Source organism: Oncorhynchus keta, chromosome 2 (genome assembly GCF_023373465.1).
Source record: "Oncorhynchus keta strain PuntledgeMale-10-30-2019 chromosome 2, Oket_V2, whole genome shotgun sequence".
Lineage (NCBI taxonomy): Eukaryota > Metazoa > Chordata > Actinopteri > Salmoniformes > Salmonidae > Oncorhynchus > Oncorhynchus keta.
In genome coordinates, this window is record NC_068422.1 from 42489439 (window position 1) to 42512504 (window position 23066).

Sequence of the window (23066 nt, forward strand, 5' to 3'; positions counted from 1 at the left end):
TTCAGAGCAACATTTATTTTGGGGTTTTCCATCCCCACTGAGTATCACCATATATTACACAATCAGCACACTTTACAGGTAAACAAACAGTCCAGAATATAAAAGGTCAACATTTGTTTTTGTGTACCAGTTAGTAAGTAGTTGATATACACACAAACCAATTACATACATGTCAGAAGGCACACACACCAACATGGGCACACACACACATATGTTTGTGCATGTGTGCAATAGATTTCTAATATAAACAAATGACCAATAAGTAAATATGAACAAAAAAGGCTGGGGGAAAAAGTTGTTTATCAGCTTAATCTTACACTCAAAATATATGAATCTAACCTAATCTAAAAAGTTTTTTTTTAAACAAACATGCATATCACAATTATTGGCACCCCTGCATTTAGTTCTTTGAGCACCCTCCCCTTTCCAAGATAACAGCTCTGAGTTGTCTTGTAATGTTTGATGTGGTGGGAGAACACAGGAAGTGATTTGAGACCATTCTTCCAGATCCTTGGTCCTCGCTTGTGGACTCCCCTCTTCAGCTCACCCCACAGGTTTTCAATGGGGTTTAGGTCAGGGGACTGGGATGGCCATCGCAAAAGCTTGATTCTATGGTCAGTGAACCATTTTCTTGTGGATTTGGAGGTTTGCTGTTCTGCTGGAAGATCCAACGACGAACCAGTTTTAGCCTCCTGGCAGCGGCAGACAGGTTTTTGCCTAAAATCTCATGATGTCATGTATCCTAACCAGTGGTGTAAAGTACTTAAATCGTTTTTGGGGGATATCTGTACTTTACTATTTCTGTTTTTGACAACTTTTACTTCCTAAAGAATGTATTATTTTTTAAATATATATTTTTTTAGCCCATTTTCTCGTTATCCAATTGGTAGTTACAGTCTTGTCTCATCATAACTCCCGTATGGACTCGGGAGAGGTGAAGATCGAGAGCCGTGCGTCCTCCGAAACACAACCCAACCAAGCCACACTGCCTACCTAACCCGGAAGCCAGCCGCACCAATGTGTCGAAGGAAACGCCAAACACCTGGCAACCGTGTCAGCGTGCACTGTGCCCAGCCAGCCACAGGAGTTGCTAGTGTGTGATGGGACAAGGACATCCCTGCCGGCCAAACCCTCCCCTAACCCAGATGACGCTGAGCCAATTGTGCGCCGCCCCATGGGTCTCCCGGTCAGAGCCGGCTGCAACAGAGCCTGGACTCGAACCTAGAATCTCTCGTGGCACAGCGATGCAGTGCCTTATACCACTGCGCTACTCGGGAGGCCCTAATTTTGATCCTTAAGTATATTTAAAACCAAATACTTTTAGACTTTTACTCAAGTAGTATTTTACAGGCTGACGTTCACTTTTACTTGAGTAACTTTCTATTAAGGTATCTATACTTTTACTCAAGTATGAAAATTGGGTAATATTTCCACCACTGATCCTTACAAGGTTCCCAGGGTTTTTGGAAGTAAACAGCCCCACAACATCACAGATCCACCACCATACTTATTTTCTGCATGACCATGGCTCTCTTGTTGCCAAAAATCTCTATTGTAGTCTAATCAGACCATAGAACGTGGTTCCAATCAAACTTCCAATGACATTTAGCAAACTCCAAGTGCTTACGTTTGTGGCTTTGTTCTAGCAAACCTTTCAAATAACTTTTTGGCATTGGTGGTGTCTAATTGTAGTTTTGGAGACTTAGTGACTCCAAGATGTTACCCTTCTTCAATTCTCCAACTATTATCCTTGGAGATTTGTTTTTTGCCACTTGAACCATCCTTCTTAATACACTTGCATCCTCTTCGAGGCAGGTTCATCACAGTCACCAGTTGTTTAAAATGTATTATTAATTATTATTATTATTAATTATTGCCATTGGTATTTTCAGGCATGTAGCTATCTTTTTATATCCATTGCCTGATTTGTGAAGGTCAACAACCTTTTGTCCATGTTGATGGATGACTAAGGGATTTAGCCTGCGGATGACCTGTTAAGAGTTCCCAAAGACTCAGATCAGAATATACATACAATTGATTTTGTTAATAATAATGCTTTAGGTGTGGCAATAATTCTGACACATATTTTAGATTAACTTTTTTTCTTGATTTGTTTTACATTTTGGTTTTTAGAATTTTAACTCAATTAAATGTTACGTTCATATGATATTTGGAGTGTAAAGAACAAGTTGATAAACAACAATTACATTTTTTCACAGCCTTTTTCGTTCACCTGGGGTGCCAATAATTCAGGAGGGCACTGTATAATCCACTATGTAACCTACATGACCCAACAATGTATTGCAAAATAATAACAATCTCTCAGAATGGTAGCCATCTCGACATGAGTATTTCCATTTAAAATTTTAATATACATTTAAGAGCAAATAATGAAACTAATAGTGAAGGTATCAGGAAACTTTCTCTGTCAACTCCATCACAGACTATTTTGCTTGCATCATTTATTTACAATGAAACCCATTGGGGTGTCCATTCAACCAAACCTTCAATCCAGCAAACCCAGAGTTTTGCAAATAACAGTTCATATATGTAAAAATGCAGTCTTATTTTACATTTTTAACATGTGCCATTGTTTTTCCGTGGCAAGGGCATAAAAGTATTTTCACAGATTTCCAGATGTCAGGTTTGCTCAAACAACCACATAATGGTTTGTAAATAAATGCACTTTGCCAAACAGCACAGAGATATTTGACAGTTATTAGCAGTGCTTTGTATGCCTGGCTGTTTCTGTTAGATCACAGTGGTCTTGACAAAGAGCAGTGGATGAGTCAATATTTTCAGCTTCAGGACAAATAGGAGAGGGGGGATGGGAGGGACACTTCATGGCTCTGTGTTGTGGATTAATACTGGTGACTGACTGCACACAAAAGTCTCTAATGACATGTGCAGGCCAGGGCCCAGTCAGCCAATCAAATCCTCAGACTGAAGTTGCTACTGTATGTATGTGCATGCACATTGCTGCTGGTCAATATAATCTTGGATCTTGGAAACAATGCATATTGATCTGTATATATTGTGTGTATACTTTTTGATCACCTACTGGAAGTGTTCACAAATAAGTTCACAAATAATATTAATGCTCTTCACAGGTTAGTTTAAGATTCCAACTGGTCAAGATTGAGACCAGAATTTCAACCTCAGTATTTGAAAACACATTGCGGTTCAATTTTATTTATTTAACTAGGCAAGTCAGTTAAGAACAAACTCTTATTTACAATGACGGCCTCCACCGGCCAAACCTGGGCCAATTGTGCGCCGCTCTATGGGACTCCCAATCACGGTCGGTTGTGATACAGCCTGGATTCAAACCAGGGACACCACTAACAGTGAGATGCAGTGCCTTAAACTGCTGTACCACTCGGGAGTAGTGTTAGGGATTAACACTACTGGGATGTTCAGTGCACTGCACACACAATAAGTGAATTCATCTTTGATAAAACTTTGAGTGTTTTGTTGCTAACATTAGACAAAATTACAAAACATATCAAGCTCATCACCTCAATTCTCTCTCTGCTAATCCAACATCAACATACTAGAACTGTCCTTGGAGTTAAATGGTGTGAGTAACTAGACTCTGATAAAGTGCTTTACCATCTCCTCAAGGTGCTGTTTATTCAGAGATGTCAAAGTAAACCAGTATCCATACGTTTACATTTCAACACAATATATATTTGTATGGCTTGTAATGTCAATAGGGAAAGTTAATTATCTTCTCCCTAAACATTGCGTCTTCAGATCCCTATTACTAGCCCATTCAACCTCTCTTTTGTAGTGTCTGAGATTCCCAAAGATCGGAAAGCTGCCCCAGTCATCCCCCTCTTCAAAGGGGGTGACACTCTAGACCCAAACTGCTACAGACCTATATCTATCCTACCCTGTCTTTCTAATGTCTTCGAAAGCCAAGTTAACTAAAAGGTTACTGACCATTTCAAATCCCACCATAACTCCTCCGCTATGCAATCTGGTTTCAGAGCTGGTCATGGGTGCACCTCAGCCACCCTCAAGGTCCTAAACGACATCATAACCGCCATCGATAAGAGACATTACTGTGCAGCCGTATTCATCTACCTGGCCAAGGTTTTCGACTCTGTCAATCACAACATTCTTATTGGCAGACTCGACAGCCTTGGTTTTTCAAATGATTGCCTCGCCTGGTTTACCAACTACTTCTCTGATAGAGTTCAGTGTGTCAAATAGGAGGGACTGTTGTCCGGTCCTCTGACAGTCTCTATGGGTGTGCCACAGGGTTCAATTCTCGGGCCGACTCTCTTTTCTGTATACATCAATGATGTTGCTCTTGCTGCTGGTGATTCTCTGATCCACCTCTACGCAGACGACACCATTCTGTATACTTATGGCCCCTCCTTGGACACTGTGTTAACTAACCTCCAGCTTCAATGCCATACAACTCTCCTTCCGTGGCCTCCATCTGCTCTTAAACGCAAATAAACTAAATGCATGCTATTCAATCGATCACTGCCCGCACCTGCCCGTCCGTCCAGCATCACTACTCTGGACGGCTCTGACTTAGAATACGTGGACAACTACAAATACCTGGGTGTCTGGTTAGACTGTAAACTCTCCTTCCAGACTAACATTAAGCATCTCCAATCCAAAATTAACTCTAGAATCGGCTTCCTATATCGCAACAAAGCATCCTTCACTCATGCTGCCAAACACACCCTCGTAAAACTGACCATCCTACCGATCCTCGACTTCGGTGATGTCATCTATAAAATAGCCTCCAACACTCTACTCAACATTCTGGATGCAGTCTATCACAGTGCCATCTGTTTTGTCACCAAAGCCCCATACACTACCCACCATTGTGACCTGTACGCTCTCGTTGGTTGGCCCTCGCTTCATACTCGTCGCCAAATCCACTGGCTACAGGTCTCTGCTAGGTAAAGCCCCGTCTTATCTCAGCTCACTGGTCACCATAGCAGCACCCACTCGTAGCACGCGCTCCAGCAGATATATCTCACTGGTCACCCTCAAAGCCAATTCCTACTTTGGTCGTCTTTCCTTCCAGTTCTCTGCTGCCCATGACTGGAACGAATTGCAAAAATCTCTGAAGCTGGAGACTCACATCTCCCTCACTAGCTTTAAGCACCAGCTGTCAGAGCAGCTTACAGATCACTGCACCTGTACATAGCCCATCTGTAAACAGCCCATCTATCTACCTACCTCATCCCCATACTGGTATTTATTTATTTAGCTCCTTTGCACCCCAGTATCTCTACCTGCACATTCATCTTCTGCCAATCTACCATTCCAGTGTTTATTTGCTATATTGTAATTACTTGGCCTGTTTATTTCCTTAACTTACCTCATTTGCACTCACTGTATATAGACTTTTTTGTTTTCTTTTGTTCTACTGTATTATTGACTGTATGTTTTGTTTATTCCATGTGTAACTCTGTGTTGTTGTATGTGTCAAATTGCTACGCTTTATCTTGGCCAGGTCGCAGTTGCAAATGAGAACTTGTTCTCAACTAGCCTACCTGGTTAAAGAAAGGTTATGAGTCTTCGTTTTCCACACATTCAAATGGCTTACCAAAAGGTATGTACACTTAAAAAAACAGCTAAACATGTGTCCTATGAGCTGTGGTATCATTTACATTTAGTTTTGATGTGGACAGTGAAACTGAGGAAAGGCATTGGAGTGATGGTGTTTTTTTAAATGTGGTATACCATGCAAATAGTCACAAGCACAGTCATAAGCAGTCAACCCAGGACAGCATTGGCTATAACAGCTTCTGGTGTATTGTCCTTTCATTTCAGGTATTTCCTCAATTTAAAAATCAATCTCAATGTATAAAAAAAATGTTTGTGGAATCAATGAAAAAGGCCCATTTCAAGGTAAAATGTGGTTTGCCTTGTTATAGCAGTAAGATAATTCTCATTCCAAATGTATTGAGTAACTTGTATCTCTGTAATAGGCTATGTTATACTATATATCTAAATAATTTACCAATTATTCTCAACCAATAGAATGACCAACACTAAGCAGTGTTCTCATAGTGCCTTGTTCGAGATGTTGAATCTGACCCTAGGTCAGTTTCTACACAGACAGAAGTAACTCTCTAAGTACATTAGTTTTGTTCGTACTGTTAATGGCCAATAGGTGAATTATTAGGATAGGTTTGTACTCCTAGCCGATCTACAGCACAGAATTTGGTGATACAGTCGTGGCCAAAAATTTGGAGAATGACACAAATATTAATTTCCACAAAGTTTGCTGCTTCAGTGTCTTTAAATATTTTTTTGTCAGATGTTACAATGGAACAATGCATAATTACAAGCATTTCATAAGTGTCAAAGGCTTTTATTGACAATTACATGAAGTTGATGCAAAGAGTCAATATTTACAGTGTTGACCCTTCTTCTTCAAAACCTCTGCAATCCGCCCTGGCATGCTGTCAATTTATTTCTGGGCCACATCCTGACTGACGGCAGCCCATTCTTGCATAATCAATACTTGAAGTTTGTCAGAATTCGTGGGATCCGCCTCTTGAGGATTGACCACAAGTTCTCAATGGGATTAAGGTCTGGGGAGTTTCCTGGCCATGGACCCAAAATATCGATGTTTTTTTCCCCGAGCCACTTAGTTGTCACTTTTGCCTTATGGCAAGGTGCTCCATCATGCTGGAAAAGGCATTGTTCGTCACCAAACTCTTCCTGGATGGTTGGGAGAAGTTGCTCTCAGAGGATGTGTTGGTACCATTCTTTATTCATGGCTATGTTCTTAGGCAAAATTGTGAGTGTGCCCACTCCCTTGGCTAAGAAGCAACCGCACACATGGATGGTCTCAGGATGCTTTACTGTTGGCATGACACAGGACTGATGGTAGCGCTCACCTTGTCTTCTCCGGACAAGCTTTTCTCCGGATGCCTCAAACAATCGGAAAGGGGATTCATCAAAAGTAAATGACTTTACCCCGGTCCTCAGCAGTCCAATCCATGTACCTTTTGCAGAATATCAGTCTGTCCCTGATGTTTTTCCTGGAGAGAATTGGCTTCTTTGCTTGCCCTTCTTGACACCAGGCCATCCTCCAAAAGTCTTCGCCTCACTGTGCGTGCAGATGCACTCATACCTGTCTGCTGCCATTCCTGGGCACGCTCTGTACTGGTGGTGACCCGATCCCGCAGCTAAATCAACTTTAGGAGACGGTGCTTGCTGGACTTTCTTGGGCACCCTGAAGCCTTCTTCACAACAATTGAACCACTCTGCTTGAAGTTCTTGATGATCCAATAAATGGTTGATTTAGGTGCAATCTTACTGGCAGAAATATCCTTGCCTGTTAAGCCCTTTTTGTGCAAAGCAATGATGACGGCACGTGTTTCCTTGCAGGTAACCATGGTTGACAGAGGAAGAACAATGATTCCAAGCACCACCCTGCTTTTGAAGCTTCCAGTCTGTTATTCAAACTCAATCAGCATGACAGAATTATCTCCAGCCATCACTGACATGATGTCAGCTGGTCCTTTTGTGGCAGGGCTGAAATGCAGTGGAAATGTTTTTGGGGGATTCAGTTCATTTGAATGACAAAGAGGGACTTTGCAATTCATCTGGTCACTCTTCATAACATTCTGGAGTATATGCAAATTGGCATTATACAAACTGAGACGGCAGACTTTGTGAAAATTAATATTTGTGTCATTCTCAAAACGTTTGGCCATGACTGTATAATAACACCATCTGAACTATTCAGTAAATATGACTCACAGCAGTCTGCTATTACGGCCCATGAAAACCCTGTTTTGACACGGCCCCACTTCCATCGGATAAGGCTGTTGGCTCAAAATAAACAAAGGGCAATGACAACTTTGGTTTGCTCTAGTCGTACAATAACAATGACACAGAACAGTGAAGACGGACACTCACAACAAAACAGCTTTGCTGTTAAAAAATAATAATCATTGTATCTCTGCTTTTGTACAACAAAATAGATCCTCTGGAAGGTAACATACATGTCTGGTGTCCATTTAATACTCATCGTACTCTGTCTCCATCTCTTCGTACTCTGTGTTCCCCTGTGTTGAGTATGATCGGGTCTTCATCGAGCAGTTAGAGTCCATCAAGATGGCCTGAGAAGATTACAATTGTATAGAGTCAGTATATAACCAAAGAATTTACCAGAAATTTTAAGAGAACAAAAATTAGCCACCAATAATTTGTTATCAAGGATCAAAGTTTCAGAGACAAAAGATGGCCCTCGATTGAACACAAAGAGCTTTGTACTGTGGTTACATTGTAACAGTCATGTGGAAGACAACTACCAAGGCAAATTCATCCGCCTGTCTCAGTGCATTCAGAAAGTATTAATTTTGTTACATTACAGCCTTATTCTAAGATGAATTAAATTGCTTTTTTTCTCATTAATCTACAACCAATACCCATGAAGACAAACCAAAAACAGGTTTTTAGAAATATCACATTTACATAAGTATTCAGACCCTTTAAATCAGTACTTTGTTGAAGCACCTTTGGCAGCGATTACAGCCTCGAGTCTTCTTGGGTATGACACTACAAGCTTGGCACACCTGTATTTGATGAGTTTCTCCCATTCTTCTCTGCAGATCCTCTCAAGCTCTGTCAGGTTGGATGGAGAGTGTCACTGCACAGCTATTTACGGGTCTCTAAAGAGAGGATAGATCGGATTCAAGTCTGGGTTCTGGCTGGGCCACTCGAGGACATAGAGACTTGTCGCAAAGCCACTCCTGCATTGTCTTGGCTGTGTGCTTAGGGTCATTGTCCTGTTGGCACGTGAACCTTCACCCCAGGCTGAGGTCCTGATGACTCCGGAGCAAGTTTTCAACAAGGATCTCTCTATACTTTGCTCCGTTCATCTTTCCCTCGATCCTGATTAGTCTCCCAGTCCCATGCTTAACCGTAGGGATGGTGCCAGGTTTCCTCCAGACGTGACGCTTGGCATTCAGGCCAAAGAGTTCAATCTTGGTTTCATCAGACCAGAGAATCTTGTTTCTCATTGTCTGCGAGTCCTTTAGGTGCCTTTTGGCAAACTCCAAGCTGTCTGTAATGTGCCTTTTACTGAGGAGTGGCTTCCGTCTGGCCACTCTAACATAAGGCCTGATTGGTGGAGTGCTGCAGAGTTGGTTGTCCTTCTGGAAGGTTCTCCCATCTCCACACAGGAACTCTGGAGCTCTGTCACAGTGACCAATGGGTTCTTGGTCACCTCCCTGACCAAGGCACTTCTCCCCCGATTGCTCAGATTGGCTGGCCGGCCAGCTCTAGGAAGAGTCTTGGGGATTCCAAACTTCATCCATTTAAGAATGATGGAGGCCCCTGTGTTCTTGGGGACCTTCAATGCGGCAAAAATGTTTTGGCACCCTTCCCCAGATCTTCCCCAGACACAATCCTGTCCTTGAGCTCTACGGACAATCCCTTCGACCTCGTGGCTTGGTTTTTGCTCTGACATGCACTGTCAACTGTGGGACCTTAGACAGGTGTGTGCCTTTCCAAATCATGTCCTATCAATTGAATTTACCACAAGTGGGCTCCAATGAAGTTGTTGAAACATCTGAAGGATGATCAATGAAAACAGGATGCACCTGAGCTCAATTTCGAGTCTCATAGCAAAGGGGCAGAACACTTATGTAAATAATGTATTTCTGTTTTTTATGTATAATAAATTAGCAAAAATGACATTAGTTAGTTGACAAATTTGTTTTTTTATTGTGAAACAAACAATAAATAAGACAAACTGAGAACCCCCCCAAAGTCAATACTTCGCAGAGCCACCTTTTGCAGCAATTACAGCTGCAAGTCTCTTGGGGTATGTCTCTATAAGCTTGGCACATCTAACCACTGGGATTTTTGCCCATTCTTCAAGGCAAAACTGCTCCAGCTCCTTCAAATTAGATGGCAACCGCTGGTGTACAGCAATCTTTAAGTCATACCATAGATTCTCAATTGGATTGAGGTCTGGGCTTTGACTTGGCCATTCCAAGACATTTAAATGTTTCCCCTTAAACCACTCGAGTGTTGCTTTAGCACAGGGGTGTCAAAGTCAAATGGACGGAGGGCCAAATAAAAAATTTAGCTACAAGCCGAGGGCCGGACTGTTCGAATGTTCATTGAAAAATTTTTAAATGACGCATATAGTCTAGTGAACCTAATTGAACCTACTGAAAACCTAACAAATATATTCCAATATGATCAGATAAATAAAGCAATATTTTCTTATGGCTCTGTCAGTAATCTTTAATTTTCAACAGACACAAAAGACAAATTTCCTTTATATAAAAATCCCCATAACATGAACATTAAATGAAAGAAACCGGTATTCAAGGCACCATCAGTAGCCTATATTTTCTATTTTAGCAAAAGTGGGCTAAATTTACTTCAAAGAAAAAAACAATAATAGCAATTTTCTATCATCCACTCAACTGAAATATTTTTAAAATATAATTGGATTGAAATACAATAAAATAAAGTGCAAAAATCTATTAATCAAAAACAACACTTTGTTTAAGGAGAAGTAACATGCAGTGAAAACAAATATTAAACTTTAACTTTTAAACTTGAACTGAGTAAAAACTCTAAATATGTGATTGCACAGTAATGTTCACTTGTTTGAGGTTGAGGGTGATACTTGGTGGTGTCCCATCTTTTCCACAAGTTCATCAATGTTCGGGGTAAGGCTCTGAGCTGAGGAAATCCTCAGAATTGAGTGGAGGTGTTCAGCAGTAAGTCGACTTCTGTGTGATGTTTTGTTCAAGTTCATCAAAGAAAACAGTTGTTCACACAGGTATGTGCTGCCAAACATAGACAACGTTTGAGCAGCCTGGATGCGCAGCTGGGGCATTGTGTCGGGGAGGAAACGGGCGAACTCCGCAGCACCCACTGCCGCATATTTTGCCCTCAGTGCATCATTGCATTGGAGGTCAATCAACTCCATTTGGAGGTTTGGTGGTGAGCTTTCCACGTCAACAGCAAATGGGTTACCGAGCAGTTCCAACCTGCTTTTTTGTGCTTCAAAGTCAGCAAATCGGCGTCGAAAGTCAGCGGCAAGCATACCTATTTTATCAGCCAACTGTGCGCTCGGGAACGCACTGGTAGAGAGCTTCTCTTTCATGGTCTGGCAGCTGGGAAAGTGGCTCAAATTTTCTTTCCGCATCTGCGTCTCCCACAGAGTCAGTTTGGTTTTAAATGCCTTCACTGTACTGTACATATCAGAGATGACACGATCCCGACCCTGCAGCTGCAAGTTCATTGCATTCAGATGACTCGTAATGTCACACAGAAAAGCCATTTCACACAGAAACATTTCGTCTCGGAGTTGTGTTGTGTCTTTCCCTTTGCTGTCCAAGAACAGACAAATCTCCTCACGAAGCTCGAAACATCTTTGAAGCACCTTTCCCTGGCTTAGCCATCGCACCTCTGTGTGATAAGGCAAATCACCATGCTCCGTTTCTAACTCCGTCAGAAATGCCTTGAACTGGCGGTGATTCAAACCTTTGGCTCTGATAAAGTTAACTGTGCGCGTGATGATGCTCATTACATGCTCCATTTTCAAGGCTTTACCGCACAACGCTTCCTGGTGTATGATACAATGATAAGCTGTCAGCTCACCTGTCGCGTTTTCCTCTTGCATCTTTTCCCGTATCTTCGCCACCAGTCCGCTCCTGTGTCCACACATCGCAGGTGCTCCGTCGGTTGTCAAACCCACGAGTTTTTCCCAAGGCAGCTCCATCTCATTTACACATCTTGACACCTCTTCATACAAATCATGCCCCGTAGTTGTGCCATGCATAGGACGTAAAGCCAAAAACTCCTCTGTCACGCTTAGGCTGGAGTCCACTCCGTGGATGAAAATTGACAACTGGGCAATGTCAGAAATGTCGGTGCTCTCATCCACAGCCAAGGAATATGCAATGAAATCTTTTCCCTTTTTCACAAGCTGCTCTTTTAGATTGATGGACAACTGGTCTACTCTCTCGGCAATGGTGTTTCTGCTCAGACTCACATTTAAAAAGAGTTGCCTTTTTTCTGGGCAAACTTCGTCACAAACTTTAATCATGCAGTTTTTGATGAAATCCCCCTCCGTAAATGGCCGGGCTGATTTAGCGATCTCTTCTGCCAAAATAAAACTGGCCTTGACAGCAGCCTGGCCTTGTGATTTGGCTTTTTGAACAGAGCCTGTCGAGATTTGAGGCCTCGTTTTAATTCCTCTGCCTTTTGTAGCCTTTGTTCCATGTCCATATTCTTGTTTTTGTCCGCGTGTTTCGTTTCATAATGTCGTCTCAGATTATACTCTTTCAGTACCGCCACACTTTCTCCACACAGAAGACACACAGGTTTTCCAGCTACCTCCGTGAACAAATACTCCGACTCCCACCTTGTTTGAAACCCCGGTTCTCAGTGTCCACCTTCCGTTTTGCCATTTTTGATGGGTATCTGAAAGTTAATTTTACTGTGATGCTGACAACTGCTGTGCCAATAAATATTGAAATGAAGCAGCCTACTGCTCGGTGCGTCACCGTTGCATTGTGGGAAATGTAGTATTGGTGCGTGTAAAAGATCTGCGGGCTGCCGGCTTGCTGCGGTCTGCGGGCCGGTTCTAATAATAAATCAAGATCATCCCAGGGGCCGTAAAAAACCTTCTCGCGGGCCGGATGTGGCCCGCGGGCCTTGACTCTGACATATGTGCTTTAGCAGTATGCTTATGGTCATTGTCCTGCTGGAAGGTGAACCTCTGTCCCAGTCTCTAGAAGTGGTTTCCATCAAGAATTTCCCTGTATTTCACCTCACCAATTTGGACTATTTTGTGTATGTCCATTGCATGAAATCCAAATAAAATCTATTTATATTACAGGTTGTAATGTAACAAAATAGGAAAAACGCCAAGGAGGGTGAATACTTTTGCAAGGCACTGTAACTGCCAAAATAAAGGAAACGCCAAGATAAAGTGTCTTAATAGCGCCAAAACAGCTTCAATGCGCCTTCGGATGGTCTGGAACACTATTGTAGGGATGCAACACCATTCTTCTATGACAAATTCCATAATTTGGTGTTTTGTTGATGGTGGTGGAAAAATCTATCTCAGGCGCTAATCCAGAATCTTCCATAAGTGTTCAATTGGGTTGAGATCTTGTGACTGATACACACACACACACACACACACACACACACACACACACACACACACACACACACACACACACACACACACACACACACACACACACACACACACACACACACACCTTTTAAACCCCTATGCTCCTTTGAGACCCCTCTTTCAATGTCACTGAGATCTCTTATTCCAGCCATGGTAGCTACAATAATGGGCAACTCTGCATTTTTATACATGACGCTATTTAGGAATTAGGGAACCACACCTGTGTGGAAACACCTGCTTTCAATATTTTGTATCCTTCTTTATTTTGGCAGTTACCTTTAGACTTACCACCATTCACCACCACCATCTACCATCAAAAGGTCCAAAAGGGGAAACTTTATATAGTTAATCAAGCTGAATCCCCTGCTATCAGTTCATGTATGTGGTATATCTGTTACAGCAAACAGTAAACATTCACACAATCTGAATGTGGTCAGAGAAAGGTGTTCTCTCATTTGTGTCTAGAAGTAGCTAGCCAACGTTAGCCAGTTAGCGTGGGTCCTTGACTGCCGTTGAACGCTCGGATCAACCCTACTCCTTACTCCTTGGCCAGAGTGTCCAGTGTGCTCTCTGAACGCTCCGACCGCTCTGAATTTACAATCTGACAACGCTCTGGATTTACAAATGCCCAGAGCGCATTCTGGTACTGCAGATTGAATTTACGAATACACCCAAAATCGTAAAATGTTTAGCTAGTCATTTGTTATGCTAACAGGCTAGCAAGACTTTGCATAGCAACAGCATCCATTTCTGGTAGACAGGCAAAACTCTAGTATGCTCAACTGAAACGATACCATTCGTTTACAGTATACTAGAATGAACTAATAGTATGTAGTATATACTCATTAAGTATGCAGTATACAGTATGTTAGCATGGGTATTTGAACACAGCTCATGTGTTTGATGTGTTTGATACCATTCATTAATTCCATTCCAGTCATTACTATGAGCCTGTCCTCCCCAATTAAGGTGCCACCAGGCACCATGTGCACAATCGATCCACCTGTCCCTCCCCCATGTGCACAAATAAGCCATCCTCTTCCACCTACCCATACACAGCTTACTCATAGTCTAAATCAATTTAGTCTAGGGAACCAAAAGCAGGTAGAAGGTAGAGTGGGGGTGGCCAAAAGCAGTAGAATGCAATACACAGCAATGATGAGACCTGAACTGGTCAACTTAAACAGACAGCCCATTCAAAGTGTGTCTCATGATCAAAGTGTGTCGCGAGTTCCTCTCTCTCCATTTCACCTGGTAGTGAAAAGATGGCAATAGTTTGAGCCTGTGGGGACGGCAATGGATAGTTCTATCTGCATCAGATGCAGCTTTTACAAGTAACCAGTATTCAAACGCATACCTCTGTTTAAGTGTGTGTAGTATGTTTGTGTGTGTGTGTAGGTGTGTGCATGCGTGCACACGTCTGTGCACGTGTGTACAAGGTGTTCAGTGTCTCACCATTTTCTCTTCCCTCCCAGGAGGACTCCTGAGGAAGTAGCAGAGGGGAGCGAAGAGGATGTCCACGACACCGATGATGGTCATGAGCCAGGGGAACCCAATGTTCTTCGCTATGGCGCCTCCAGCGGACGGACCTTCATCAGCAAAAGGAAGGTTAGTGAGCTTATAGAGGAGCCGGATATAGATTATTTCCCCCAAATTGACATATCGTGATGCCACACCTCAAAAAAAAGAAACATACATAAGAACGTGTGACAGAAATGTTTTAAAACTATACTATGGGACTGGGTTATTTTCAAGCATCTGATGTTAATTTACCTAAAGCAAAGCCCAAACAGAAAGCCACATCAGCAATGGCATACACAGTGCCATAGACTGACACATGTCTCAGGTCCACCAAATATCCCATGATTGGCATCATGGAGGAATCCACCATGCCTGACAAGAGACAAGACAATGAGAAGTTCAGTAATATCTGTTACAAACCAGATGCTGATTTCATCATCTGTTGTTTCTCTATACAATGCAATACAAATTGACTTACCAATTGCAAAACCAACACCAAAATTCGGAAGTATCAGTCCATAGATGTCCTTGGCGAAAGGGACCTATGACACGACATAGTCAAGGTAAGAAGTGGAAGAGGATTTGTATTGATCAAATGTTTACCGTGTAATTCAGAATACCATCTTTATGTGGTCTCAGGACTTGAGGATCTTTGTTCTCGCACTACATTTGTTCTCGCACAACACAATTGCATAAGGAAAAACAATGAAAATGTAATTATCTGTGTCCAGAGAATTCACTGTTTTCTGACTGGCTTTTTAATTGACTTCTGATTGAACTCCCCTTCCCTTCGTAGACTCAAAATATGATTTGAAGACTAATGAGATACAGTAGGACATTAAGACAGTAGGCCTGTTCCAATACTTAGAAAATGAATCCTTACTTCCTCCCTTCTTGTATGTAACCCCTGATCTGACATGACTGGGTTGGTTAAAACCCTGGCTTTCACCTACACAACATGACCAAAAGTATGTGGACCCCTGCTCGTCCAACATCTCATTCCAAAATCATGGGCATTAATATGGAGTTGGGGACGCTTTTCACTAGATGTCATGCTGAAACATGAAAGGGCCTTCCCCAAACTGTTGGCACAAAGTTGGAAGCACATAATTATCTAGAATGTCATTGTAGGCCTGTAGCATTAAGATTTCCATTCAGTGGAACTAAGGGGCTTAGCCCGAACCATGAAAAACAGCCCCCAACCATTATTCCTTATCCACCAAACTTTACAGTTGGCACTATGCATTGGGGTAGGTAGCGTTCTCCTGGCACTCTGGGCTCCCGAGGCAAGCAGCGATCTATTATAAAAAATATAAAAAGATTTGTCCATCAGACTGCCAGATTGTGAAGCGTGATGCATCACTCCAGAGAACTTGTTTCCACTGCTCCAGAGTCCAATGGCGGTGAGCTTTACATGACTCCAGCAGACGCTTGGCATTGCGCATGGTGATCTTAGGCTTGTGTGTTGCTGCTTGGCCATGGAAACCCATTTCATGAAGCTCCCAACAAACAGTTCTTGTGCCGGTACAAGAACTGTTTGAAACTCGGTAGTGAGTGTTGCAACCGAGGACAGATGATTTTTACGTGCTACACACTTCAGCACTCTGCGGTCCCATTCTGTGAGCTTGTGTTACTTACCACTTCGCAGCTGAGCAGTTGTTGCTCCTATACATTTCCACTTCACAATGACAACACTTACAGGTGACCGGGGCAGCTCGAGCTGGGCAGAAATTTGACGAACTGACTTGTTGGAAAGGTGGCATCCTATGACAGTGCCACGTTAAAGTCACTGAGCTCTTCAGTAAGGCCACTATACTGCCAATGGCTGTGTGATATATATATATATATTTACACCTGTCAGTAACCAGTGTTGCTGAAATAGCCGTATCCACTAATTTGAAGGGGTGTCCACATACCCCTGTTTTTACAGTGCCTTGGAACGTATTCAGAACCCTTGACTTTTTCCACATTTTGTAACGTTACTGCCTTATTCTAAAATTGATGAAATTGTTTTTTTTTCTCCATCATCAATCTACACACAACACCCCATGATTACAAAGCAAAAACAGGTTTTTAGAAATTTGAAATAAAAACTGAAATATCACATTCACATAAAGTATTCAAACCCTTTGTTCAAGCACCTTTGGAAGCAATTACAGCATCAATTACAGCATTGCTACACAGCTATTTTCAGGTCTCTCCTGAGATGTTCGATCGGGTTCAAGTCTGGGCTCTGGCTGGGCCACTCAAGGATATTCAGATACCTGTCCCGAAGCCAGTCCTGCGTTGTCTTGGCTGTGTGCTTAGGGTCGTTGTTCTGTTGGAAGGTGAACCTTTGCTGCAGTCTGAGGTCCTGATTACTCTGTATGGCCGGGTGGGCAACCCTAGGAAGAGTCTCGGTGGTTTCAAACTTCCATTTAAGAATGATGGAGGCCACTGTGTTCTTGGGGACCTTCAATGCTGCAGAAATCTGTTGGTACCCTTCCCCAGATCTGTGCCTCGACACTTCCTGTCTCAGAGCTCTACGGACAATTCCTTCAACCTCATCACTTAGTTTTTGCTCCGACGTGGACTGTCAACCGTGGGACCTTATATAGACAGGTGTGTGCCTTCAAATCATGTCCAATCAATTGAATTTACCACAGGTGGACTCCAATCAAGTTGTAGAAATATCTCAAGAATGATCAATGGAAACAGGTTGCACCTGAGCTCAATATCGAGTCTCATAATAAAGAGTCTGAATACATTTGAAAGAAAACTGTTTTTGCTTTGTCATTATGGGTTATTTTGTGCTGATTGATGAGGAATTTTTATTTATTTAATCAATTTTAGAATAAGGCTATGTAACATAACAAAATGTGGCAAAATTTAAGGGGCCTGAATACTTTCCGAAGGCACTGTATAGTGTATACCCAATATTGTTACCCATATCCTTAGATGGACCCCCTGATTCAGATGATGCCACCAGGCCAAACAGGTACATTAATGTTAGCATTGTGTTGAGCTGGATGCTTAAAGCTACCTGATAAAGATGTGTCTAGTACTCACACAGAGGATGCTAACCCCCACGAGGACCATCCCGATGAGAGAGCACAGCCATCTGGTAAAAGAGGAAAGAGCAGTTCAGGGTCTGCCAATGACAACAGTCAATGTCCCTCTCCCCTCCCTTCACAGTTGTTTTTGTACCGCAAGCCCACAAAATCTCATTTATTACAATAATAAACTTGAAATAAATGACAGAGGAAGCAAATGGATCACAATCTGTTTTCTTTGAGACTGGATTAGGACATTTTGAGAAACAAATGTTAGATTTTTTTTCAAACTTTCTAAAAGAATACTTCTATGACTACAGGCAATATTTGAGCCCTGAAACACATGTATTTTCATAAAGTGTGAGGTAAAAATCTATTGATTTAAATGGGACTGTGCACACACAACTGTGGTAAACAAACAAACGTTAGCCAAGCGGTTATAAACACACTGTCACGCTGTAGACTTCAATAAACAGCAAATACCCAACCTGCCTGAGAAATCTCATTTAGAGTTGCTCAATAGCACAAGAAACAGATACCAACGTAGGAAAAGATAAGGAGACCGGAAAAAAAACGGGAGTCATTTCCCTCCCTACCTCCCCATCTTGTGCGCGAGGACGCCAAAGATGTTCGTTCCAATCAGGTAGGAGATGCTGGCTGGCAAAAAGGCAACGCCTGGCAGAGAGAAAGATAGAGAGGGAGGGACAGAGATCAGTTGAGAGAGAGCAGGGTAGAGAGAGATAGCAGGGTACAGAGGGGCCCAGATAAACAAGCACATTATCCGTCTCTATCATAGGGCTCCAGCATATCTCCTAGACACAGTAATGAGCACTCCCACTCTCCACTCGCCCGCAAATGAAACCCTAATATCCTGTCCCCCCCCCATGTCCCTCCATCCTCTTTCTCATCCCCCATTTATCTGTGCGAGTCCTCATAGTCAATGCCACTAATAAAAAAATAAGTAATAATGGCGGGAAAAGAAAAAGAGTAATTCGGGTTTCACTAAAACGAGAGGTTCAATGAGGTGGAGAATGACTACAGATCCGTTTCAATGGTCATCTAGATACTGTATGAAGTTTTTGTGAATTCACAGTTATACGCCACAGTGTCATAATCAAGTTATTATTGTGTTATGCTGTTTCTTTTTGCTGTGTTTTCAAACCTCGAGTTCAAATGAAGGCCATTATTCTAAGTACATTCAGCAAGCAGGGTAGCCTAGTGGTTAGAGCGTTGGACTAGTTGCAAGTTCAAATCCCGAGCTGACAAGGTACAAATCTGTCGTTCTGCCCCTGAACAGGCAGTTAACCCACTGTTCCTAGGCCGTCATTGAAAATAAGAATTTGTTCTTAACTGACTTGCCTAGTTAAATAAAGGTAAAATGTAAAAAGCAGAGTGGTTTCATGTGCAGCATTGTCAATAGGGGAAACAGGGTTGTCAAGAGGGACGGAAAAGAAATGTCAAAATACCTAGCTGCCATTTCCTTGGACACATGGTCTCCATCATCCAAATAGGCAACGCTGGTTCTAACATTGCAATGGCCATGTTTGCAAAACAAATGGATCCTGGAAAAGAGAATGTGATTGAGGATAAGTGGATCTTGGGCCTGTTATTCTCCATCTTTACACATTTTTATGTCCCTGACAGCCCCCCCCCAGGCATAATACCCAGTATTAGGCTGCCCTGGCAAAAGGGCCTGGTAATTGAAGTGGTGGGGAGTCTAACTGACACATAGATGTTGTTTCCCCAAGCACTTCAGCATCACACACACACCAACACACACAAGCAAATGTGCACGCACACAACACTCATACACACTCTATTCTGATGCGGAGATGACCCCTTCTAACATGCAGTGCTCGCTCCCTCTCAACACTCTTTCTGGCAATAATACTGTTCTTAACCCAGAAATCAATTGGTAGGCTCAGTGTTGGTCTTTTCCTAGCTCAGGGCAGAAATTCAACCACTGGAATACAATTTGTTCGAACATCTCAGTCAGTTCTTCTTCCACATCTTTGCTCCCACCTAGTTGCTTTTTATTTAGTGTGACTGAAATGGGAAATGCCACAGCAGGTACTTCAGAATGAAGTAATAATATGAATGATGAATTCTTACCTGCAGCAATGAGTATGTATGGATCTTTAATAAGGCTCCAAAGTGAGGACCCTTTCTGGCTCTGTAGAGAGAAAAGGGTCAGGAAATGTAGAGCTAAACAGACAGCTGTCAGTTTCATGTCAAAACTGAATAATACAAAAAGGCAGCATCGAATAATTATGTTACTACAGTGCTGTCTGTACCTTTACATCATTCCACAATGATGTACAGTTATGTACAGTTACTATCTGTGCTTTCAGTATGCAAAGTGTTTGTGCACACTGAAATACCACTGTTCCTGCTCTTACAGTAATGAATAGGAAATGTCCACACATAGCATAGTTCACTAATGACTGGCACAGGTGTGACAATAACCTCTTGTCGGTTACTATGACAACGTCTCTAAGCTTAATGATCATGTATTCACATCACTGTTAAAAATCTCAGCAACAGAGATTTTTTATTTTATTTTAACTAGGCAAGTCAGTTAAGAACAAATCCTTATTTTCAATGACAGCCTAGGAACAGTGGGTTACTGCCTTGTTCAGGGGCAGAACCACAGATTTTTATCTTGTCAGCTTGGGGATTTGATCTTGCAACCTTTCGGTTACTAGTCCAATGCTCTAACCACTAGGCTACATGCCGCCCAGCAGTGATGTACTAATAGTGAGGATTATGTCATATCCCCTTCCCTTTTTCCCTTTTTAATATTCATCATCCACAACTAAACAATGTATAAGCGCCATTGGTCTGAAAATCACAGCCACCATCTGATTGGGTCTCTGTCACTACCTCCTTGGTATCCGTGATGACTGATATGCATCAGCCCCATAGATCAAAGTCAGAGGGGCTCTGATAGGAATATCCATCCCAGGCACATGTCTCCTCTAACTGGGATGGTAACCCATCATACCAGAGACATACACAGCATACAGCTCAGGCTGCCGCTCTGATATAAAAACCTGACTGGAAGACACTTCCAAACGGATCATCACTCATGGCTGTCACTGTGATCGGCTGAGGTTAATTTCTCTGCTTATCTGTTTGCATGGCAGAAAAGTTCTGACAGAGAAAAGTGTATTTACTCAGTGTTAAATTACTTGTGCACTATTTGTATACCCTAAACAGTGTAAAGCACTTTAAGCATCTGGAAAGATGCTGTATGAATCCAATCAAATCACTTATAATACTCTATTGATCCCCGCATTCATTTCACAGTGATCTGGTGATTGTGAACACATTCTTCCACAATTCCAATGAATTTACATCAATAATCATAAAAAGAGCTGTCAAATCGATAGCTATACACTCACCTCTGGTTCCACCTTTGAGGGCTGGAGAATGAACAGTTGCAATGCTGTTGGGAGACACAGAGGATGAACTTAGTTTGCATGCCTAACAGGTGACTCCAGATTAGAGAAAACAGAATATCTGCATTGTGATAGACAGAAACATGACCACATTACCTCCATCCAGCACAGCCAGAACAGCCAGAATGAGGAAAGGTGCCGTTTTCCCCACAAACTCATACATGATGCTGCCGAATGGTGGGCCCACTGGGTGGAAGAAAGTAAAGGTGGTCAATAATTTTGTGCCAACTGTTGCCAGTAGTCTACACAGAGCTCAAATACATCATAAATTGTGTACATACCCAGCACGCCCATGGCCAGACCACCCAGTGCTATCCCGATGGCATTTCCCCTCTCCTCGTCATCTGTGTACACACTGGCAAGCATCCCCATCCCTAGAAGAAGAACAGAACATGTAAGCTCTTATATACAAAGGTACATTTCACCTGGCCATATCTATTTAGTTGGTTTGAGCAGTCAGGGTAATATACAGTGCCTTGCAAAAGTATTCAGACCCCCCACATTTTCACAATTAAAATGGATTTAATTGTCTTTTAATGTATTATTATTTTTTTTTTTTACATACATAGAACCAGTCAAAAGTTTGGACACACCTACTCATTCAAGGGGTTTTCTTTATTTTTTACTATTTTCTACATTGTAGAATAATAGTGAAGACATCAAAACTATGAAATAACACATGGAATCATGTAGTAACCAAAAAAGTGCTAAGCAAATCTAAGTATATTTTATATTTGAGATTCTTCAAAGTAGCCACCCTTTGCCTTGATGACAGCTTGCACACTCTTGGCATTCTCTCAACTAGCTTCATCAGGAATGCTTTTCAACAGTCTTGAAGGATTTCCCACATATTCTGAGCACTTGTTGGCTGCTTTTCCTTCACTCTGCGGTCCGACTCATCCCAAACCATCTCAATTGGGTTGAGGTCGGGTGATTGTGGAGGCCAGGTCATCTGATGCAGTACTCCATCACTATCCTTCTTTGTAAAATAGACCTTACACAGCCTAGAGGTGTGTTGGGTCATTGTCTTGTTGAAAAACAAATGATAGTCCCACTAAGCCCAAACCAGATGGGATGGCGTATCGAAGGGGCACATTGATGGGGTGGCTACTTTGAAGAATCTCTTTGAAGAAAAAGATTTTGCCTGTGCTTAGCCCTGTCCCGTTTTTTTTAATCCTGAAAAACTCCACAGTATTTACTGATGTCAAGCATACCCATACCACGATGCAGGCACCACCACGCTTGAAAATAAGAAGGCAGTTACTCAGTGATGTGTTGTATTGGATTTTCCACAAACATAAGGCTTGCATTTAGGACAAAAAGTGTATTCCTTTGTCATGTTTTTCTTGCAGTATTACTTTAGTGCCTTGTTGTATACAAGATGCATGTTTTGTGTATTGATGTTCTTCTTTTCTCTCTGTCATTTAGGTCATTATTGTGGAGTCACTACAATGTTGCTGATCCATCCTCAGTCCTCTCCCGTCACAGCCATTGACACCACTTTTAAAACCACCAATGTCCTTAAGGTGACATCCCTGAGCAGTTTCATTCCTGTCCTGCAGCTCAGTTCAGAAGGACGACTGTATCTTGGAGGTGTCTGGGTGGCTTAATACATAATGCACAGCATAATTATAAATTAGACCATGCTACAAAAGATATTCACTGTCTGATTTTTATTGTTACCTATTTACCAATCACTGCCCTTTTTTTAGGAGGCTTTCGAAAAGTTCCCTGGTCTTTGTAGTAGAATCTGTGCTTGAAATTCAATTCATGACTGAGGGACTTTACAGATGTATGTATGGGGGACCGAGGAAGGGTTAATCGTTTAAAAAGCATGTCATGTCCATGTAACTTTTCATGTGATTTGTTAAGCCAAATTTGACT

At 42.1% G+C, this 23066-nt stretch overlaps 1 protein-coding gene across 1 annotated transcript in view; it reads right to left on the bottom strand.

Annotated features, from left to right (window-relative positions):
* LOC118361798 (synaptic vesicular amine transporter-like) overlaps positions 1 to 23066 on the bottom strand; it is a 28208-nt gene continuing 5142 nt past the window's right edge. Inside the window, exons 6-16 of the mRNA XM_035742038.2 lie at positions 21464 to 21556; positions 21279 to 21368; positions 21126 to 21169; positions 19834 to 19894; positions 19188 to 19283; positions 18318 to 18396; positions 17738 to 17789; positions 15168 to 15231; positions 14942 to 15061; positions 14624 to 14757; positions 1 to 8111 (exon numbers count right to left, since the gene is read on the bottom strand). Of these exons, the coding sequence (XP_035597931.1) occupies positions 8010 to 8111; positions 14624 to 14757; positions 14942 to 15061; positions 15168 to 15231; positions 17738 to 17789; positions 18318 to 18396; positions 19188 to 19283; positions 19834 to 19894; positions 21126 to 21169; positions 21279 to 21368; positions 21464 to 21556 (935 nt within the window). The 3' untranslated portion in view covers positions 1 to 8009. The remainder of the gene's footprint in view (positions 8112 to 14623; positions 14758 to 14941; positions 15062 to 15167; positions 15232 to 17737; positions 17790 to 18317; positions 18397 to 19187; positions 19284 to 19833; positions 19895 to 21125; positions 21170 to 21278; positions 21369 to 21463; positions 21557 to 23066) is intronic.